Source organism: Populus euphratica, unplaced genomic scaffold (genome assembly GCF_000495115.2).
Source record: "Populus euphratica unplaced genomic scaffold, PopEup_1.0 scaffold205.1, whole genome shotgun sequence".
Taxonomy (NCBI): Eukaryota; Viridiplantae; Streptophyta; class Magnoliopsida; order Malpighiales; family Salicaceae; genus Populus; species Populus euphratica.
The window spans coordinates 124573-142324 of NW_011500090.1; the positions used below are offsets into that span (position 1 = coordinate 124573).

General features: G+C 35.3%; 1 protein-coding gene across 1 annotated transcript in view; it reads right to left on the minus strand.

Moving 5' to 3' along the window:
* Positions 1-16942, minus strand: part of LOC105109112 (protein PIR) — a 24385-nt gene extending 7443 nt beyond the window's left edge. Inside the window, exons 1-26 of the mRNA XM_011003712.1 lie at positions 16691-16942; positions 16474-16546; positions 16280-16344; positions 15930-16007; positions 15693-15812; positions 15513-15583; positions 15197-15289; positions 14185-14254; positions 13940-14004; positions 13556-13751; positions 13266-13417; positions 12901-12994; positions 12574-12789; positions 12098-12309; positions 11079-11220; positions 7800-7968; positions 7059-7135; positions 6296-6466; positions 6077-6153; positions 5882-5984; positions 5401-5520; positions 5030-5173; positions 3920-4069; positions 3663-3806; positions 3425-3512; positions 2626-2753 (exon numbers count right to left, since the gene is read on the minus strand). Coding sequence (XP_011002014.1) covers positions 2626-2753; positions 3425-3512; positions 3663-3806; positions 3920-4069; positions 5030-5173; positions 5401-5520; positions 5882-5984; positions 6077-6153; positions 6296-6466; positions 7059-7135; positions 7800-7968; positions 11079-11220; positions 12098-12309; positions 12574-12789; positions 12901-12994; positions 13266-13417; positions 13556-13751; positions 13940-14004; positions 14185-14254; positions 15197-15289; positions 15513-15583; positions 15693-15812; positions 15930-16007; positions 16280-16344; positions 16474-16546; positions 16691-16744 — 3072 coding nt within the window. The 5' untranslated portion in view covers positions 16745-16942. The remainder of the gene's footprint in view (positions 1-2625; positions 2754-3424; positions 3513-3662; positions 3807-3919; positions 4070-5029; positions 5174-5400; positions 5521-5881; positions 5985-6076; positions 6154-6295; positions 6467-7058; positions 7136-7799; positions 7969-11078; positions 11221-12097; positions 12310-12573; positions 12790-12900; positions 12995-13265; positions 13418-13555; positions 13752-13939; positions 14005-14184; positions 14255-15196; positions 15290-15512; positions 15584-15692; positions 15813-15929; positions 16008-16279; positions 16345-16473; positions 16547-16690) is intronic.
* Positions 16943-17752: the final 810 nt, after the last annotated feature.

The window sequence follows — 17752 nt, forward strand, 5'->3', positions numbered from 1 at the left end:
TCATTATCTTCTTCTTCTTCTTGTGTGATTTGTTCTTCTCTTTCTTTATTACTATTATTATTATTATTATTATTATTATAGTTGTTGTTGTTATTATTGCTATTATTGTTGTTTATAATTGTTGTCTATAATTTGTACAATTAACCTCCCTGTGGTTCGACCCCGGTCTTGCCGGGTTATTTATTACTTCGACACTCCTGCACTTGGGAGAAGACATCAACCTTTTAGTCGTGTCAGTCAACATGGGTTTACAACCTCCGAATAGGTATAGGTTCTCACATTCTGTTATTCAGGCCACTATTGATATTATTTCTATGCACCAAGTCTTATTCTCGAACCTCAACTCAAGAGTGTTGATGACAAACCATGTAAGACGAACTTCAAGCTCTTCACGATAATCATACTTGCGACATTGTTCCTTGTCCCTATGGGGTAAAACCTATTAGATGCAAATGGGTATACACCATCAAGCTAGGTGTCGATTGATCTTTTGACCGATATAAAGCTCGTTTGGTGGCACTCAAAAATCAACAAAAATATGGCCTGGATTATAAGAAAACATTTGCTCTTGTGGCTAAGATGACTATTATCCGTATTTTTATGGCCATTTTCATCTTGAAATGATGATCGCTTCGTTAAATGGATGTGAAGAATGCTTTTTTACATGGTGATCTAAAGGAAAAGAATTATATGACTCCTCTTAGCATGTTTTCTTCCTCTTCTACTAAGGTTTGTCACGTGAAATGGTCTTTATATGGTTTGAAGCAAGCATTATAGGCATGTTTTGAGAAATTTCTTACTACTTTTTTGGATTCCACCTTCACGCAGAGTCAATATGACTACTCTCCTTTCACAAGACTAATATTGGGATTGTTCTACTTCTTGTGTATGTCAATGATATTGTGATTACAGGATCTGATTCTCAGTTGATTGAACAACTTCAACGACGACTCCAATCTTCATTTCATATGAAAAATCTTGGTCCACTTCAGTATTTTCTTAGTCTCGAGGTCCAGCATCGCCCAACTGGCATACTTTTGCATCAACATAAGTATACCCAGAAGCTTCTTTCCTTAGCTGGTCTTTCAAACACTAAATTAGTTCTTACACCTATGGAGGTCAACTTGAAACTACATGAGTGAGGATCTCTTGCCTAATCCCTCCATGTATCGATAGCTTGTCAGAAGTTTGAATTATTTGACTATTACCTGAATTAATATCTTGTGTGTTGTACAACAGGTCAGTCAGTTTATCCAAGCCTTTTGCCAAACCCACTTAGCCGTTGTCTGTCACCTCCTTTGATATCTCAAAGGGATGCTTGGTTGTGGTTTGTTCTTTTCTTCAGGGACTTCTTTACAATTGGAGGCCTATAGTGATGTTGATTGAGTCGATTGTCCAAATACTCATCATTTTGTTTCAGGTTGGTGCATGTTTCTTGGCAGCACTCTTAGTTCTTAGATGAGTAAAAATCAAGCATGTGTCTCAAACTCATCTACCAGGTTTGAATATAGAGCCATGTCATCTGCCTATTCTAAAATCACAGGACTTTGAGGGCTATTGGGTGAACTTGGTGTTCCACCTCCTTTTTATGCAGATAACACTGGTGCTATTCAAATTGTTGCCAATCTAGTTTTTCATAAGCATACCAAGCATTTTTAACCGGATTGTCATTCCATTCATGAAGCACTTGCACACCAAGAGATTACTCTTCCTCGCATTTCCACCGAACATCAAACTGCTGACATCTTTACCAAGGCTCTCTTCCATCACCACCATAAATTCATGATTGACAAATTGATGCTTCTTAATCGACTACCATCAATTTGTGGGGGGATATTACCAAATTAGGCTATATTCTGTATATAGCAATAGTTTATATTTACGGGATCTTTGTGGTTGGTAGAGTAATGTTATGAATTTTGAATGATTTTATAGAGGAAATCACATATATAATTATTATCATTTGGCTATAAATAGGGAGAATTCTAGCCATTTAAAGAGAGGCAGACCTCTATCAAGAGGAATCAAAACCAAAACCAATTTCAGCCTTCTTAACACATGACAATGATCCACCACTAACTAAACATGGCAGAGTCTCATAGCTAATTGGTAGAATGCAAAATTCTTCAATATTTGCTTGCTGTTTTTGTCTACCCAGCATTTATACCGTTAGGATTTGAACATTTAAAGTAGGTCCAGGTCCACTATACACTTGGCCAATAAAGACAAGACAAATAGCTAAAGAGTCCAATGGTCCCACATGATGATATGTGATTTTGTCTATATGCCTTGTCTTTATTAGCCTTGTCTATGATGACTTGGTAGAGTACGTCTACACAACTATTTCTCTATAATGAGAGATAGTACAATACTGCTGCTATCCCTATTGATCTAAAAGTGCCCCAAGGCTCTTCGCAATACTGCTGCTATCCCTATTGATCTAAAAGTGCCGCAAGGCTCTTCAAAGTACTTGTATAATTGGGCATTCTTGTTCTAAGGGATTGAATGGCAAACTTGTAGAAATATGAATTTACAAGACACAAAGCTACAGTTTAGAGCATGCATAAGTACGTCTAGACATGTTCTCAAACTAATATCATGAAATGAGGAAACTAGGATACTGACCAATACAATGTCAAGAAGCCCCATCCAATATAACACACTGCCAATCTCTTTAATCCCTCGAAGAACCTTTGCTTTGAGCTCTGATTTAGTTCCCCAGTTAAGATTTTCTTTGACAACCCTCATACAGCCTGTATCGGAAGTTAAAGATGCAAAATAGGGAAATGAGCACAAATGTACACGCATACACAAAAGCATGCACAAATAGCAAGAGATGCAAGCATAAAATTCCGAATAAAAAAGCATTCATAATATCACTAGATTCCAAATTTTTTTTTTGATGTAAGCAGGCACTTGGTAAGTGAAGACCATGTGCAACAGAAATATTAAATCCACTGATGAATAAAAAGACAATCAAACACAGTTGAGACATGCCCTCACAGTTACAGCACTTAGAAATCACTCAAAACAGATTCTTTTCACCTCACATTCAAGGAAGCTCTCACCACATGTATCACACCTGGACACTCACTTAACTTTTCTCTCATTGACACTAATTGAGTGCATAAGATCCTAGAGGTTGGTGGTTGTTAGAATTGAATGTGGCAAACTTTGCACCAGATTCTTTCTGAAGCTCTCCAAACAGAGATTAATTCCTAAAGTACACTGTACACCCATAAGCTTTAATTAACTTATCCATAATAAAACATATGTCGACATATTGTAACTGTGATGCATGTACACATGCATATGTTAATATATCATATAAAAGTTCTTTTCAGCCTTTTTTTAACACCTCCAGCAGTGCATGTAAAAAAGAAGAAAAGGAAGATGCTATCAGAATCATGACACCACCATGTACCTGTGACTCCTCCATCAAAAGGGAGCAGTCCAATAGATTTTGGCAACGCTGCTTGCAATCCAGTAATCATTGGTTCAAGTGTAGTTACCTGAAACACATCGTGAAATATTAAACTCAATCTTAATGTTCATCCACACAGCTTCAAATAAAATCATTCAAATCGTATCAAGATCCATCTTTTCATGACATTGAGTGTTAATAAATGAACATAGACTAAATTCTCAAAAGCATCACATACCTTATTTGTTATATGATCTAACAGGGCTCGGATAAGCCAAGGCAACGATCTGGATCCTAGAAGTCTAACAACAGAAAACATGTGGGGAATTCCAAAGAACCCACTGTGCAATCGAGCAAAGCTTTGATGCGCAGAATTCAACTCCTGCCAAGATAATATTAAATGAGAATGAATGTCAAAAGATATTATGAGAAACAAAATAGCATCATATTTGTAAAACCCAATCAAAGGATGGTGTCTAAGCTCTAGTTTGTTACCTGAGTACCACAATAGAAGTTGTCCTTTGCATGGGGAACTGATGGCTTTTGCACAGGAACAAGAGGAACTCTTGATGATCGGACAAAACGCTGAGTAGTGTTGCATAAGACAAAGTTTGGCAGGAAATCACTTTGCATCTCTGACCAAATCTACCATGCACCAATGAATTGATTGAGTGAGACTAGCTCCTTGGAAAAGCAAAAGATAAAAATAAACAGCACATTTAGGAATTTTCTTTAACTAATATCATACCTTTTCTTACACTTTTCTTTAAGTTAATGATAAGAAAAATGTGCATCACTCTTAGTATGTACGTACAAGACCATGGAATCCTCAAGCTCAAGGTCACTTAATATGACTCAAATGAGAAGTCTCCTTTGGACAATGCATACACAATAACAAAACATAAAAGTTCTAACCCAAAATGCTAATGAATTGGCCTAGATGTGATTTTTCCTTTAATTAATATCATCCTCTCGCTATATTTTTTCTTTTCAAAGATAGGAAAGGATGCATCATGCTTTGTTTTAGGTACAAGAATAGGGATTGACAAGCTCAATCATACCAATAATACAACATGCATGAGAAGTCTCCTTTGGACAATGCATACACAATGACTAGATATAAAGGTCCTCAGGCAAAAATGATAACTAACTGGCTTGAGACATGCTCTTCCAGCTTTAGTATAGCTGTCCCCAGTGTGAGATATCATTTCATTGCCAAAACAAGGATAAGAAAGCCCAAATGATTTTCAACAAGCACATCAGATAAGCTAATTTTTAAAATAATTCTTCCCAGAATCAGAGAGACAAGAGAGTATGCATATTATACAATAAGATTAATGATGCACAATGCCACCTCATCCATATATACAAAGTATCAATTCTTCCCTCTGTCTAATGGATGTAAAAGCTTAAGAATTGAGACTCCGAGCAGTTTATCTGCATTCCTAGAGTTTCAAAATTTATAAGACAGATATATATTAGAGATTAGAGTGAAACACTGCCCAGAATACCATGATTGGTACACCATGATTTAACAATTATAGCATGCATAACTATTACAGAGAGAAGTACCCATAAAATAAAAGCCAGAAATAGTTTGCAAACCTGAGTTGCAAGTCGACTAGAAAATGATACAAGAGATAAGTTTTCTTGCATTTCATTCAACATGAGACTGAACGAGTCTATTGAAATATCTTTTGAAAGCAGTCCATGAGCATGCTTTAATATTTCCAGAAGTTTTTCTAATTCCTGCAACGAAATCAAGGTATTTGTTTTTCCATCAGAAAAATTATTGATTTAGTTTTTATCATTAGAGAATTCAACCAAAAACCTCAATCTGGTAAGTCAAAATGCCATGCATACATGCATCCATATCTTGTTATACTTATGAATATGTGAGTACCAAGCAGTTAGCACCACATAGCAACATGATAGTTGTCTTACTAATATAAGAAACACAAGAACAATCTACTTACCACCACTGCACATAGATCTTGAGACTCAAAACGATCAAAAAGAAACTCAATATTGTCTCTGAAAACCTTGTTCATCCTTTCAGAAACCAATCTTCTTAAATCAATGGTCCTCCCAAGTAACTGTACAAAATTAAATCCAAATGAAGGGAGAGAGTATCAGAGGAGCATGGTCTAAATTACTATTCCTCTACAGATTGATAGAAAGAAAGAAAAAGATGATTAAAACATGTAAAACAACAGCAGAGATGTATGGTCCAATCATAAGCTGAGAAATAACTGTGTGAAATAATCCCACAGTTGAGATAACCAGTCCCAGTTAAAGAGTAAATTGAAAAAAACAAAATATTATGTTTTCAAAATTTCAGACTGTCATTAACAATTGCCAAAGAGGGAGAAGGTAACGAATACTTCACAAGACAAATGTGGCCCAAACACATCAGCGACCACAGGTGCAGACAACATAGGAAAATTATACTTTTACCTTTACTCTCGTCATCTTAAATAGTGCAGTGAATCTCATAGGCTGTACAGAATACTTTTCTCCATTGTCCAAAGCAAAGAGGAATGAAGGATCAAGCATTTCACTACAGGATTTAACAAACCAACAAGACAGATGATTTCATACACTGTATTTCCAGTAGCATGTGTTATTAAAGAGAGAAGGAAAGCTGTGTACCTTGCTGCCCAACTCTTGTAACAAGTGAAAATAATTTCACAGAGTTTTGAAACAAATAAATCAAAACAATGGTCCACCTATAAAAACTTGCAACCACTGAGTTAGAGCAAAAATTCAACAGGCCACAGCCAGCTTATCAAATGACAAATAGAAAATGCATACATTTCCAACAAGGGATGCAAAAAAATTAGTCCTAGAAAGTGCTAAAATATAATATACCTCGGCCTCAATTTCATCATAGAGGAATCGCTGTCTTAAGGCAGCCAGAGCTTGCTGAGCTGAATCATTGTAGATGTCAAATGGCATCAGAACACTTTCAAGAAGACCTGCATTCTGGGACTCAAGCACATGATCCACCAGCATCCAAGGAAGAGAGCATTCAATAGGAAACTGCATATGGATAGCAAAAAAATTTCTACAAATCAGGAAAGTAATATAATGAATAAGAAGGTGGATGAAAGGAAAATAAAACCTATGAAATTTTAATGACCTATCAGTTGAACATGCTGCTTTCTTTCATTTGGAAACCTTCTTCTGTTCTGATACACCCTTATCATACTGTCTTCCTAATAAATGTCTAAATCTATGTATAGCCACCAGAAGTCATTTCAGCTAATTCCATAAAAGAGAAAATCAGGACCAGTTCATGACCAGATGTAAACGACCAAAGCAATAAAATTTCATCTAGTCAGGATTGGAACGAAACTTGATAACTTTCCCAACCAATATGACTTAAACAAGGAAATACAACAAAAGGAGTTAAATAACAGAGAACAATGACTGAAGTTTCTAATTAAGAGTTCATAAATACATGTAAGCCCCTCATACCAAGTTAATCACTTCCTTGGATCAATTTAGTTTAAAAATAAGCAAGAAAACAATTTCTGAGTTAACATCAATTTAGTAAGGTAGACCAGTTCTCTCCATGTTTAGAAGAGTTTCATTAGCTATAGCAGGTCCACAAGAAATCCTGTTTTCTTACCTGAATAACTCGAGATGACTCCAAATAAAATTCTCTAAACCATAAGAAACCAAGATCTGTCAAAGTTGCCACAGTCGCTGCAGACATTTTCAGAATTGTTAAACTTCAGTATAGACCACTTGAAATTTAGTGCAGCAAAAGGACAATGCACTTCATTTTCCACCTAGCTTGGACCAATGAAAAACACTAACAGGAGCAAAATTAGTTATATTATCCTCAAAGAAGCAGAAGCACCGTGAACATGGATGCGCTGCTAATATGCCAAATTAGCATTTTCTGTACTGTGCAAAGCAAAGAGTAAGTGCCATCTCTCTTCTTCATCTTTATGGGGTCTGCAAGGCTAATTAGACAAGGGTTATGTAAGGGAACAATTATGTGCCAATGCTCCTATTAGCATGATCTACCGACAATGAATCAAGATATCAAATGGATGATATTTAAGAATTGGGTTGGCATCTTGATCTTGAGGACCATGTAAAGGAAATCCTTTATCTTTTGTCCAGAAAATTCTGTAGTCATTTAGAGTTTTTCAAGAAAAGGATTTGCATACTAGAATTCATCAGAAGATCACAACCAAACATAGTGTAAAAATATCAGGGATGAAAGTCTTTATAGACCCATACATGGGACTTCTAGATATAAAAATAACTGAAAACTTGGACCAGCATGACTAATTGCCTTCACTCCTAAAAATAGGTTAATCTCTTCTTTTGGAAAAGACAAACAATTAAATAAGAATACCTGAATAGTCCAATATATGTAGGAAGAAGCTAAGCTTGTAAAAGAAGCTCTCCAATTGCTTTAAATCGTTCACAGGAATGTCAGACCCACTGTTGCCAAAGAGCCCACCAGGCTTCCGATGATTACCACCAGACACCACTTCATATATCAAGAACTGCAAGCAATGGACCTGAACCAAGAAAACTGATGATCTTAATTTAGTATGAACACATGTTTGCATGTAGCGACGATATTTTAATCCAAACTCATTCATTTAAAACATAAATACATGATTGGAAAGGAAGGAAACCATGAGGCATGCATAGTGTGGTAGCATAAGATGCATATATTATAATAAATTTTATGTTAAAAATGAAAAATGGCTTGTTTGATGATACATGCAATATTGTCAAAGAGATATGGAAAGAACTTGCACTGAGAACTTCATTAGTCTAGTAGTCTTGAAGGCATGAAAAAATTGTCAACAGGAAGATGATGCCCAATAAATAGACAGAATTTGGGTGACATGACCAAAACAAAAAATTTAAAAGGAGATTTCACTCCCTTAAACACTGAAATCTTCTGAATATATCCTCTTCTACCACCTCAACCCAACCTTTGAAATTTACAGTCTTACTTCTCATTTTATCTTAATCCAACTCTCTGTCTGGTCCTCATTTCAAAACATCCACAGCTCCTATTGAATAGATGCCACTTAGATGATGTGATCCTAGTTTGGATCAAAGGAAAGTAGGAAGTAGAAATGCTGGAATTGTTAGGAAGTGAGAATAAATACAAAAACTTCAGAGAGAAACTCTTCTCTAACAATTGAGATTACAAAATGATGTTCAAGACTGACCAAGAATACAATCTGAGGCCTAATTTGTAATGTTCTTACAGCTATAAACAACCAACAAACTAAAGAGATTGAAATCAAGAGTTATGGCTCAGAATCCAGTTATAAATTCAGCCACATTCAGCACACAAATCCTGCCAGAAATCAGCAAGGAAATCATCAATCTAGTTTACATTTTCAGCTGCACATCAAAATCCCCCATGCAAGTAAGACCTGTTCTAGATAGCTTCAGTCACGAAATTCTATCAGTTTGCAGTGGTGTTTTAATGCTGTGACTACAGCAAATTTAATCAGTTGTGTCACATTTTTGTTCAAGATTTTGAGCTTAAATTGGCATGAAGAGATAGAGGATGGAGGTGTTGAGCAAGGGGAGATCAAATGGATGTTTGTGGGAGTTGAAGCCAACCCTCCAATTAGGAAGAATGATGGACACCAGCAGAATGATGGTAGAGCTGACAAGATTGCTAATTTACAAAGGCAAGTTGAGCTGCTTACAAGACTTGTACAATGAATGATCCCTCCTAGTGAGGTTGACCACAAACTTGAGGATTCCATTCTCAGTTTAAGAATCCTTTTGATGCAATACAGCTTGGCAGACCTAATGTTAATAGGTAGCACTTAAACAAAGCATCATGGTTGAAATGCTAGAATTCCAAGGAAATTTGAACTCAGATAATTTGTAGATTGGTTAAACACCATGAAAAGAGTTTTTGACTTCTATGTTGTAGTCGATGAAAGGAAAGTTAGATTTGTGGCTATCCACTTCAAGGGAAGTGCTTCATCTTGGTGGGAACATTTGCAAGTCTCTCATCAAAGGAGTGGTAAGGGTGAGATTAATAATTAGGGGAAGATGAATAAAAATTTGTGTGAGCAATTTCTCTCTGCCAACTACACTCGAATCCTTTACAAAAGCTTGCACAACCTCAAGCAAGTGGAAAGCATGGTAGAGTATACCAATTTGTTCTATCAACTCATCTCTAGAGTTAATTTGAAAGAAAATGAACAGCAAAAGGTTGTTCATTATTTGAGTGGGTTAAAACTCTCTTGTCTTGCAAAGATTGTTGAATGTTTCAAAGGCATACAATAAAGTTTTGCTCGTAGAACAACAACAAAGTAAGGGTTATTCAAGATCTGTACAACAGCAAACATGTTCTTCCAGATTTGGACAGCAAGGTTTTGGTCAGTCCAAGGTGGGGAATGCCTCCAACTTCGGAAAATGACTAAATCCAAGAGGTGAGCAACAGACCCGAGTGACTTATAAAGCAGCTAAACAGCCCTAACACACTCAATCCAAGGATGAAAAGCAATTCCAAGAAGGTAATAACAATTGCTTCAAATGTGGAGAACCGGGCCACAAGTCATCCGATTATAGAAAGAGGGCTCTAGCAATCAAACAACAACGAGCAGAAGAAACTGAAGTCGAAGATACTACTCCTATCAACAACTAGCTGCCACTGAAGATACCACTCCTATCAACAACTAGCTCGTTGGTGTTCAGTGTTTTAAGGTTAAAGCAGAAGATGAGAATGAAATATGATTACTTTGGTAAGCTTAATTTTGGATCAATTTATGGAGCTCAAACTCAAGGAAGTAGTGCAACAAAGAGAGGAAAGGGTTTTCCCACTTCCCTAGAGAGGAATGCAGAAGTCTAAAACCCCCTTCAAGTTTTTTGTTTTTTGGCCTAGTGGCAATCTTCAAAAGAGAGGAAAGGTCCTAGTGATTTGGTATTTTTTATGAAGCAATTGTTGAGCCTATTAATCATTTACTTCCAAAATCCAATGAGCTAGAAATTGGAGTTAGTGTGCTTGTTGAACAACATTGGCCACAACAAGTTTAGTTGATGATAAGTCAGATGTGATGATAAGTTAGATGTTCAGAGTGTGATTGTTGAATGGCATTGTAGGTCGCTTCTGCTATACTTTGGATCCCGTGGATGAAATAAAAAAAAAAAAAAGCATTGGTAAGAAGGGGTTTTTTATACCTATTTGAAAGACTCTTTTATTAAAACAATATTACATTGGCATGCAACATAATTTCTTGAAGTCACGCATGTGACCCATATGTTGCGCGGTTGACATCTATCTTTTATGTAGCCATTCACTCTGTCAATGGATAGCAACCCTAGGCAATTGTATTTCTATCGTTCACTTTTATGTTTTAAAACAAAATCTTCATCAAACATCTGAGTAAGACAAACTTTATAATTAATTTCCTTGGTAGTTGGTATCTAACTAAATTTTTCATAAGTGATAGTATGCCTTAAATCTTTTCTCAGACACTCTGTATTACAAAGCTTCACGGGTGTGACTGAGAACTCAACCATAAAGGTTTGTCTTCCAGAGCTCCACTTATCTTATCTGACAATGTTATATGCTAGGAACTATGATTCCTATATCTTGACAGGAAACATAAAAGCATGAATAAGTGGAGTGGATGAGTAAAACCTGCGTGGCTGTGGGTGCCACTGGCCTTGGATAAAAGAAGCTCCCTTTGCTTTCATCACCTCCATGTGACTGTAAATCAGATTCAGGCTTGCTTGTATTTGCCATCCAGTCTGCTGAAAGCGTCCGCATGTCAGAAAGAATCCTGAAAGTTACCAATTACATAAAATAAATAAGCAGTTGAAACATTTAAGTGGAAACCATTTAGAACCAGATTTTATCTTTATTAGCAAGTTAAAACATATCAATAGTTAGCGGTTGAAACATTTAAGTGAAAACAATTCAGAAGCAGATTTTATCTTTGCTGGCAAGTTAAAACATATCAACAGTCTGGGCATAAAATTAGGAAGAACAAGTAGAGAATGTTGTTGGATGTAGCTCCTGATTTTCTTATGATTGTAATGTCTCACATGTAATAGCATTGTCATTGACATTTTCCCATGTCTAAGTGAGCAATGGTATCTCAGTGATGTGTCACAGAATCATTACCAGTTAACTTTATGTGCCTTAGGAGGGTTAAGGATTGCAAAGGTAAAGACATGTTGTGCCATGAATGACACAATGCATGCGTGTGGAGAGTGAGAGGTTCAAGAATCGATCTATTTTCCAGAACCACAATAGGACAGATTGGGTTTCGTGGACATGTCATAGTGTATTGGTTAGAAGCTTTTCAAGAAGTATCTTTAGCCATTCAGCAGAACTGGGCAATTCTTATCTTATTTTTCTCAAACAAGTTACTTTTTACCACTAGTAATTTCCCATTCCTTTGTCTATTAACAAAATCTTCATTTATCATTTGAAAAACAAAATACTATGCTAACGGTACATAGTACATAATAATGACAATAATGGGCATCTAATTTTTGATGGATGAGAAAAATAATAGTGTTGTTCTTAAGGAAGCAAGTGTAGGACTCAAACCCAATTTCAACCCCTAGTCCCCTAATTTGTAGGGAAGAGAGCTTGGAATTGTGAAACTCTAGCCATAAATTCAAATGACAAATACTGACTAAAAAGCCCACCTTGACAGGTCCTTCTTCTTTCTAAAGGTAGTCTTCAACATGGTGGCTAATGTGTTTTGGACAAAATCTTGGACTTCAGCATGTATTGTTTCCCATAAGGCATCAGCTACCAATGTGTCACACCGATGCATCAGTGATCCAACACTCTTTATGTAACTAACGAGCTCAACAAGTGCTTTCCTCTCCTCAGCACTGTAATTATATCGTACCACCTGCAAGCTAAGTCGGCATTACTATATGTTAAGTCAAGCAAACAATAAAATGATACTGAATCAAGGCAGTGGTCCTTGAATTTTTATATCAGATTTGGTTATCACAAGTATGGCCCCACATAAATCCTTCTAAGTTAGTTCTAAGTTGTTGGATTTCTCAGGTAAGCATTGCTGACTGAGCTTCAGCATTCAAATACATACCAACCAAGATTGAAGAGGTTCGACCATCCCAATAACAAAATCATAAAATATAGAATATAATACCTTTTCATAGTCGAAAAACGATTCTGAAGATCCATTTGATTCTGAAGGAATTGCCTCTTTGCATGGGCGAGAAAATTTCCAAGCGCATTGTTCCCAAATTCGTGCAGTCCATCTACTCAAGAGCTGAAACCCTTCAACAACCATATCATACATGTTTCCCTTGACTTCTTTGCACCAATCAACATCTGCACCATCTAATGACTGCAATAATAATAGCTGCGAACACAATTTGAAAAGATCGGAAACAAGCATTAAAAAGCTAATGATAAAGCTTACTCAAACCATATATAGGGAGGGGAAAAGGCAGGGTAAAGTGGGGGTAAGCACCTGATTCAAGGATGAAGCAAAACGAATTGTGAAATCATCATGCTCGGCACGAATAGTTCCAATGTGATTAATGATGAGATAATGCCTCTGATAAGTACGATATGTTAAGGCTTTAAAGATTACACATACAAGTTCTACAGAGCAAAACAAAGATCAGTTATTATTCTAACTACAAAATGGATATAGCAAAAGCATTAATGGTCTATTGTGTGGACATGGGGGCAGTAACTAATCAAGTCCTCATTGTCCACACAATCACAAAGATGAGAAGTGCATGCCTATTTTGTCAAGATAATGGTCAAAGCAAATGATAGAGAGAGAGCAGGAGGCAGCAAGTCATGATAAAAAATAAATGTAGAGGATATTCTTGTGCGTCCCGAGGTGGGAGCTCATGAGGTGCTGGAAGGGTGAGAAGACGAGTTTGTGCAGAAAACCTTTGAAAGTAAATGGACAACTCTTTCAAAATTGCAGCAGGAGAAAGATGAAGATCAGGAAATGCAGGAATGACTGGATCGTTCTGCCACAAATCACAAACAAATTAGAAAATATCAATGAATTGACTAGATTTCAGACATTTAAAACTAAACTTTTGTGCAAGCTCAGCCCAATATGACATTTTAGATTACCAGAGCACCAAGAAATGTGAACAGAATACCTTGAAAATATTTATCAGCCTGTTTATTTTTACCCTCTTGTACAGTGACTCACTGTCTTTTTCTGATGATGTTGCTAAGACGACAAGGACAGGTAAAACACGTAGAAGAATGTGTCTCTCAGGAAATAAAAGCGCAAAATCCAATTCCAATGACTCAACAGCAAAGACTATCAGAACTTGAAGAATATCTTCTACACTTTTTCGAGTCAAGGAATACTATTTCAGTTTAAAGAAAGAAGAGCCAGACAGGCGATAATCTACATAGAATGATGGTATCATAAAAGAATTTATGTCGGACAGGGTAAATTTTTGTGTCAAAAAAGAAATCAAGTATTTCTTCCTGTCCTGTCAAACTGGAAGGCATTCAATAATTATTAAGGATACTTGTTCACCCGAAACATCTCGACATGCAAGTTCAATAAGATTGCCCACCTTGTGCTTAAGAATATCTGCAGCAGTTGAGTAACAATGCAGTTAACAATGACCATATCATCAGACTAACAGTGAATAATAGAAGATATCACATTAGCACTTGGCCAGCCAAAAGGACAAAGAAAAGGCACTTCAAAAACAATTGAGGTAAAATATCATTTAAGACAGATAAGGTTACACAAGAAAAGTTCTCATACCTGTAAATCATCTAACTCCTCCCTCATAGAGTCAATGTCTTGCCACTGAACACTAACTTGGGTGAATGTCCTGTCAAAATCAGATACAAGTAACAGAAAGAAACAATGTTAGACTGCCTGGCAAAACAGCAAGTCAGTAATTCTAATAGTGAGTGAAAAGAAACTAAAAACCTTGGAAATGTCCATAAAGAAACTGTACGAAACATTGTGTTTTAAAAGTTGGATTTAGTAGCTTAGCCAACTACACTTATTTAATTGATATGTATAAGAGGAGAGAACAGTTCCGACGAATTAATAGCAGGAAATAACTATTCTCTATTCACTGTTTTGATAAATATATATATAAATTTTGAACATAAAAAGTTAATATTACACAAGATAAAACTTGAATAGAAAACAATTTCACCACCACTAAGCTTTACCAATCCAATGAATAAAATTGCAACATTAATAAGTTCACATTCCAAAAAGTTTTACTAGACATATTTGCAGAGAGTAAGGGGTGGACTGCAAGATGCTCCAGCTAGAAAATTTAAGGACAGGAGTAGTATAAATACATGCTTTAAATCGAAGTTAAAGGAGGCCCACTTTTTCATAGTCTCGAATGCTTGTTTTCAGTTTCTAATATATACCACGGAGAACTCACTTGGAACTTGTCATACTATCATGTATGTGTTTTGCGAATCAATCAAAGTTTCTGAAGATGAGAAATATTAGTGACCTATTTTTGTAAGTGATTTGCAGGGGTTATAGATTAGGCTTTGGTCATCCAAGTAATAAGCCAACATCAAATCCTAAAATTGTTAAACATATAGTACTGAAGATATTCTTGATAAGTTCAAACGAGACCATCAACAATTATAGAGAAACTATAACAAATGACTGCTGATTCCAATCCAAGTGGCTTTAACAGGTGGAAGGAAAGGGGGGGAATGATGAAAAGGAAGTTGGAGAATCCATATCAAACATCAAAAAGGGCATGTAACCCAGGTAATGTATTTAATTTTCATACCTCTTGTACCATGAGAAGTCATTAGGTATGCTTGCCTTAGCATTTTTAAGATGATCAAGTTGAACTAAAACATCAAGCAACTTCAACATGGACCTGGAATTTAAAAAAAAAAAAAAGGTTAACAAAAGAATCACTGAATAAATTTTTCAAGAAATTTTTTTTTAAGATCTCTCAAACTGAGGAGAAAGTTCAGAGGATGTCAAGGAGCTAACTTTAAAGCACATTAATAACTTCAAAATGAGGTAAGCAGTACAAGAAACCAAGGCAACTGAGGCAAAGGAAGGTGAAAATAGACAACAAAAGAGCAACAATGTACCAGAGATGGGTTATCGTGGGGCCATTAATGTGCCGCTCGGGCCTAGAAAACCGCTGCATATCAGCTGCTAGCTGCATCATCAAACAACACACAATGGTGTTAAAAACTCATCAAGAGAAAGAAACCACACATGGTAAATTACTGTAAACAATCAATAAAAGAAGGTAAGAGATCATATACTTTTGATGCAGCCAATGCTTGCCATCTCTGGATTTCACGCAAACGACTCATCTCCAAGTCCAAAACTTGATATGTCTCCAGATACAAATCAGCCTGACTGTGCTTCATGGATTCTGGAAGCTGCCACATCATACATTTTTCAAAGAACCGGAGAAAAAAAAGACTAAAATTATTCAGTGATGTATTTCAATGACAACAATCATATTCATATTTATTAGAATTAAGACCAAAATAGACCTGAGGAAGTGCTTTGACGCAACTTCTATATGTATAAAGCACCGATGCCATCTCCTTCCCCTCTTGGATAAGTGCATTCTGCCCACACATTCCGCAGTAATTGCCATAAAAAACCCGCCAAACCAATGAAATTACATTCATCAATAAAATAAAGCAAAACAAAACGCAATTTACACTGAACAGTAATTACCATCAAAAACCCACCAAACCAACGAAATTACGTTCCTCGATTAAATAAAATGCAATTTACACCGAACAGTAATTACCATAAAAAAATCCCCACCAGACCAGTGAAATTACATTCATAAATAAAAAAAAATAAAAAAAAGGAGGAGGCCACAGCCACATACCAGCTGATTCAGAGCTTTTGTGTCTTCTGATAGAGATAACCGATACGCAGAAACATCACCATACTCTATAGAAATGAAGAATTTCACCAGTCATTACCATCAATTACACAATTTTTTACCACCTACTAATAATAATAATTGCCATCAAGAATTTTACAAGTAAGAAATTATTAGAAGATCAAAAGAAAAATTACCAATAGGACTGTTGGTTGCTCCTCTTTCGGATGAAACCAAAACCCCAGCTCCTTGGACCTCTGCTTGCTCATCCTTTCACACAAATTAAAAAAAAAAAGTCACTAAATCATAAAAGTATGATTAATTATTAAAAAAAGAAATACATTGTAGCATTTTGCATGAAATTAAAAAAGAAAAAAAAGAGGAGAAAATGTAGAATAGGTAGATAGGGGATACTTCAAGAGAGAAGGTAGAGAGAGCTGCTATGGCTTCTTCGACCGGAACCGCCATTACTTTTTTTTACTAGTAATTAATTGTTTGGATTATTTAGAAAATCAATCCTAAGATCTGCATTGCCATTGCCATTTTACTTGTGTTTTGTCGAGAAGAAAATGAGAGAGAAATAGAGATGCTTTCAGAAAGTGAGTTGGATGGATCGGATTTTAAATTAGTTGTTGTCTCGAACTGAGTCTGTTAATCTTCACTGCAGACTGTTTTTTGGAATTGGACATCGATGTTAGGTTTATTTACGTTATTGCCGTTTCGCTTGATTAACAATGAATTCCTAGATGGGCGATCCGTGTAAACCATAGGCCGGGATAAGTTTTTTTAATAAAAAAAATCAGGCGAAGATTTTTTATTTTATTTTTTTTTGTTTCGAGGGAGCAAGAAAATTTTAGAATTTAAGTCATTGTTTCAATGGTTAAATACATTTAATTAATTTAATAAAATAATTAAAAAAATTATAACAATAATTAATATATATATATATATATTATGACTAATAAAAAAAGCTTATCAATTTAAATATATATATATATATATATATTTTAAGTATTCTTAAAATATCTCGATAATCTTATTAAATAACAAAATAAAAATATAATAATTTTATAAAAAAATTTAAAATAAACAATAAAACGCAAGTTTCCCAAGCTTAATTAATAGCAAATTAATGATGAATTATAAAAGAAAAAATAATTTTAAAAAAAAAACTAACTAGAATCAATAGACTAATTATGAGAATGGGATAATCTCTTATAAAAAACAGTTGAATAAAATAATGGAAGTCGGCTCTCATAAATTATAGAAAATAAAACTAAAAAAATATTAAAAAATCAAATCAACCCAGGTTAATTATGTTAATTTACGACCTATAATACGAGATCTGGATAACTTTATAGAAATAAAAACAAAAAAAAAAAAACTTGAAGCTCAAGGCCTAATAACATAATATTATATTGAATATTAAAATTAAAAAATAATTAGTTTTTAAAAAATAACATAAAATATTATAGT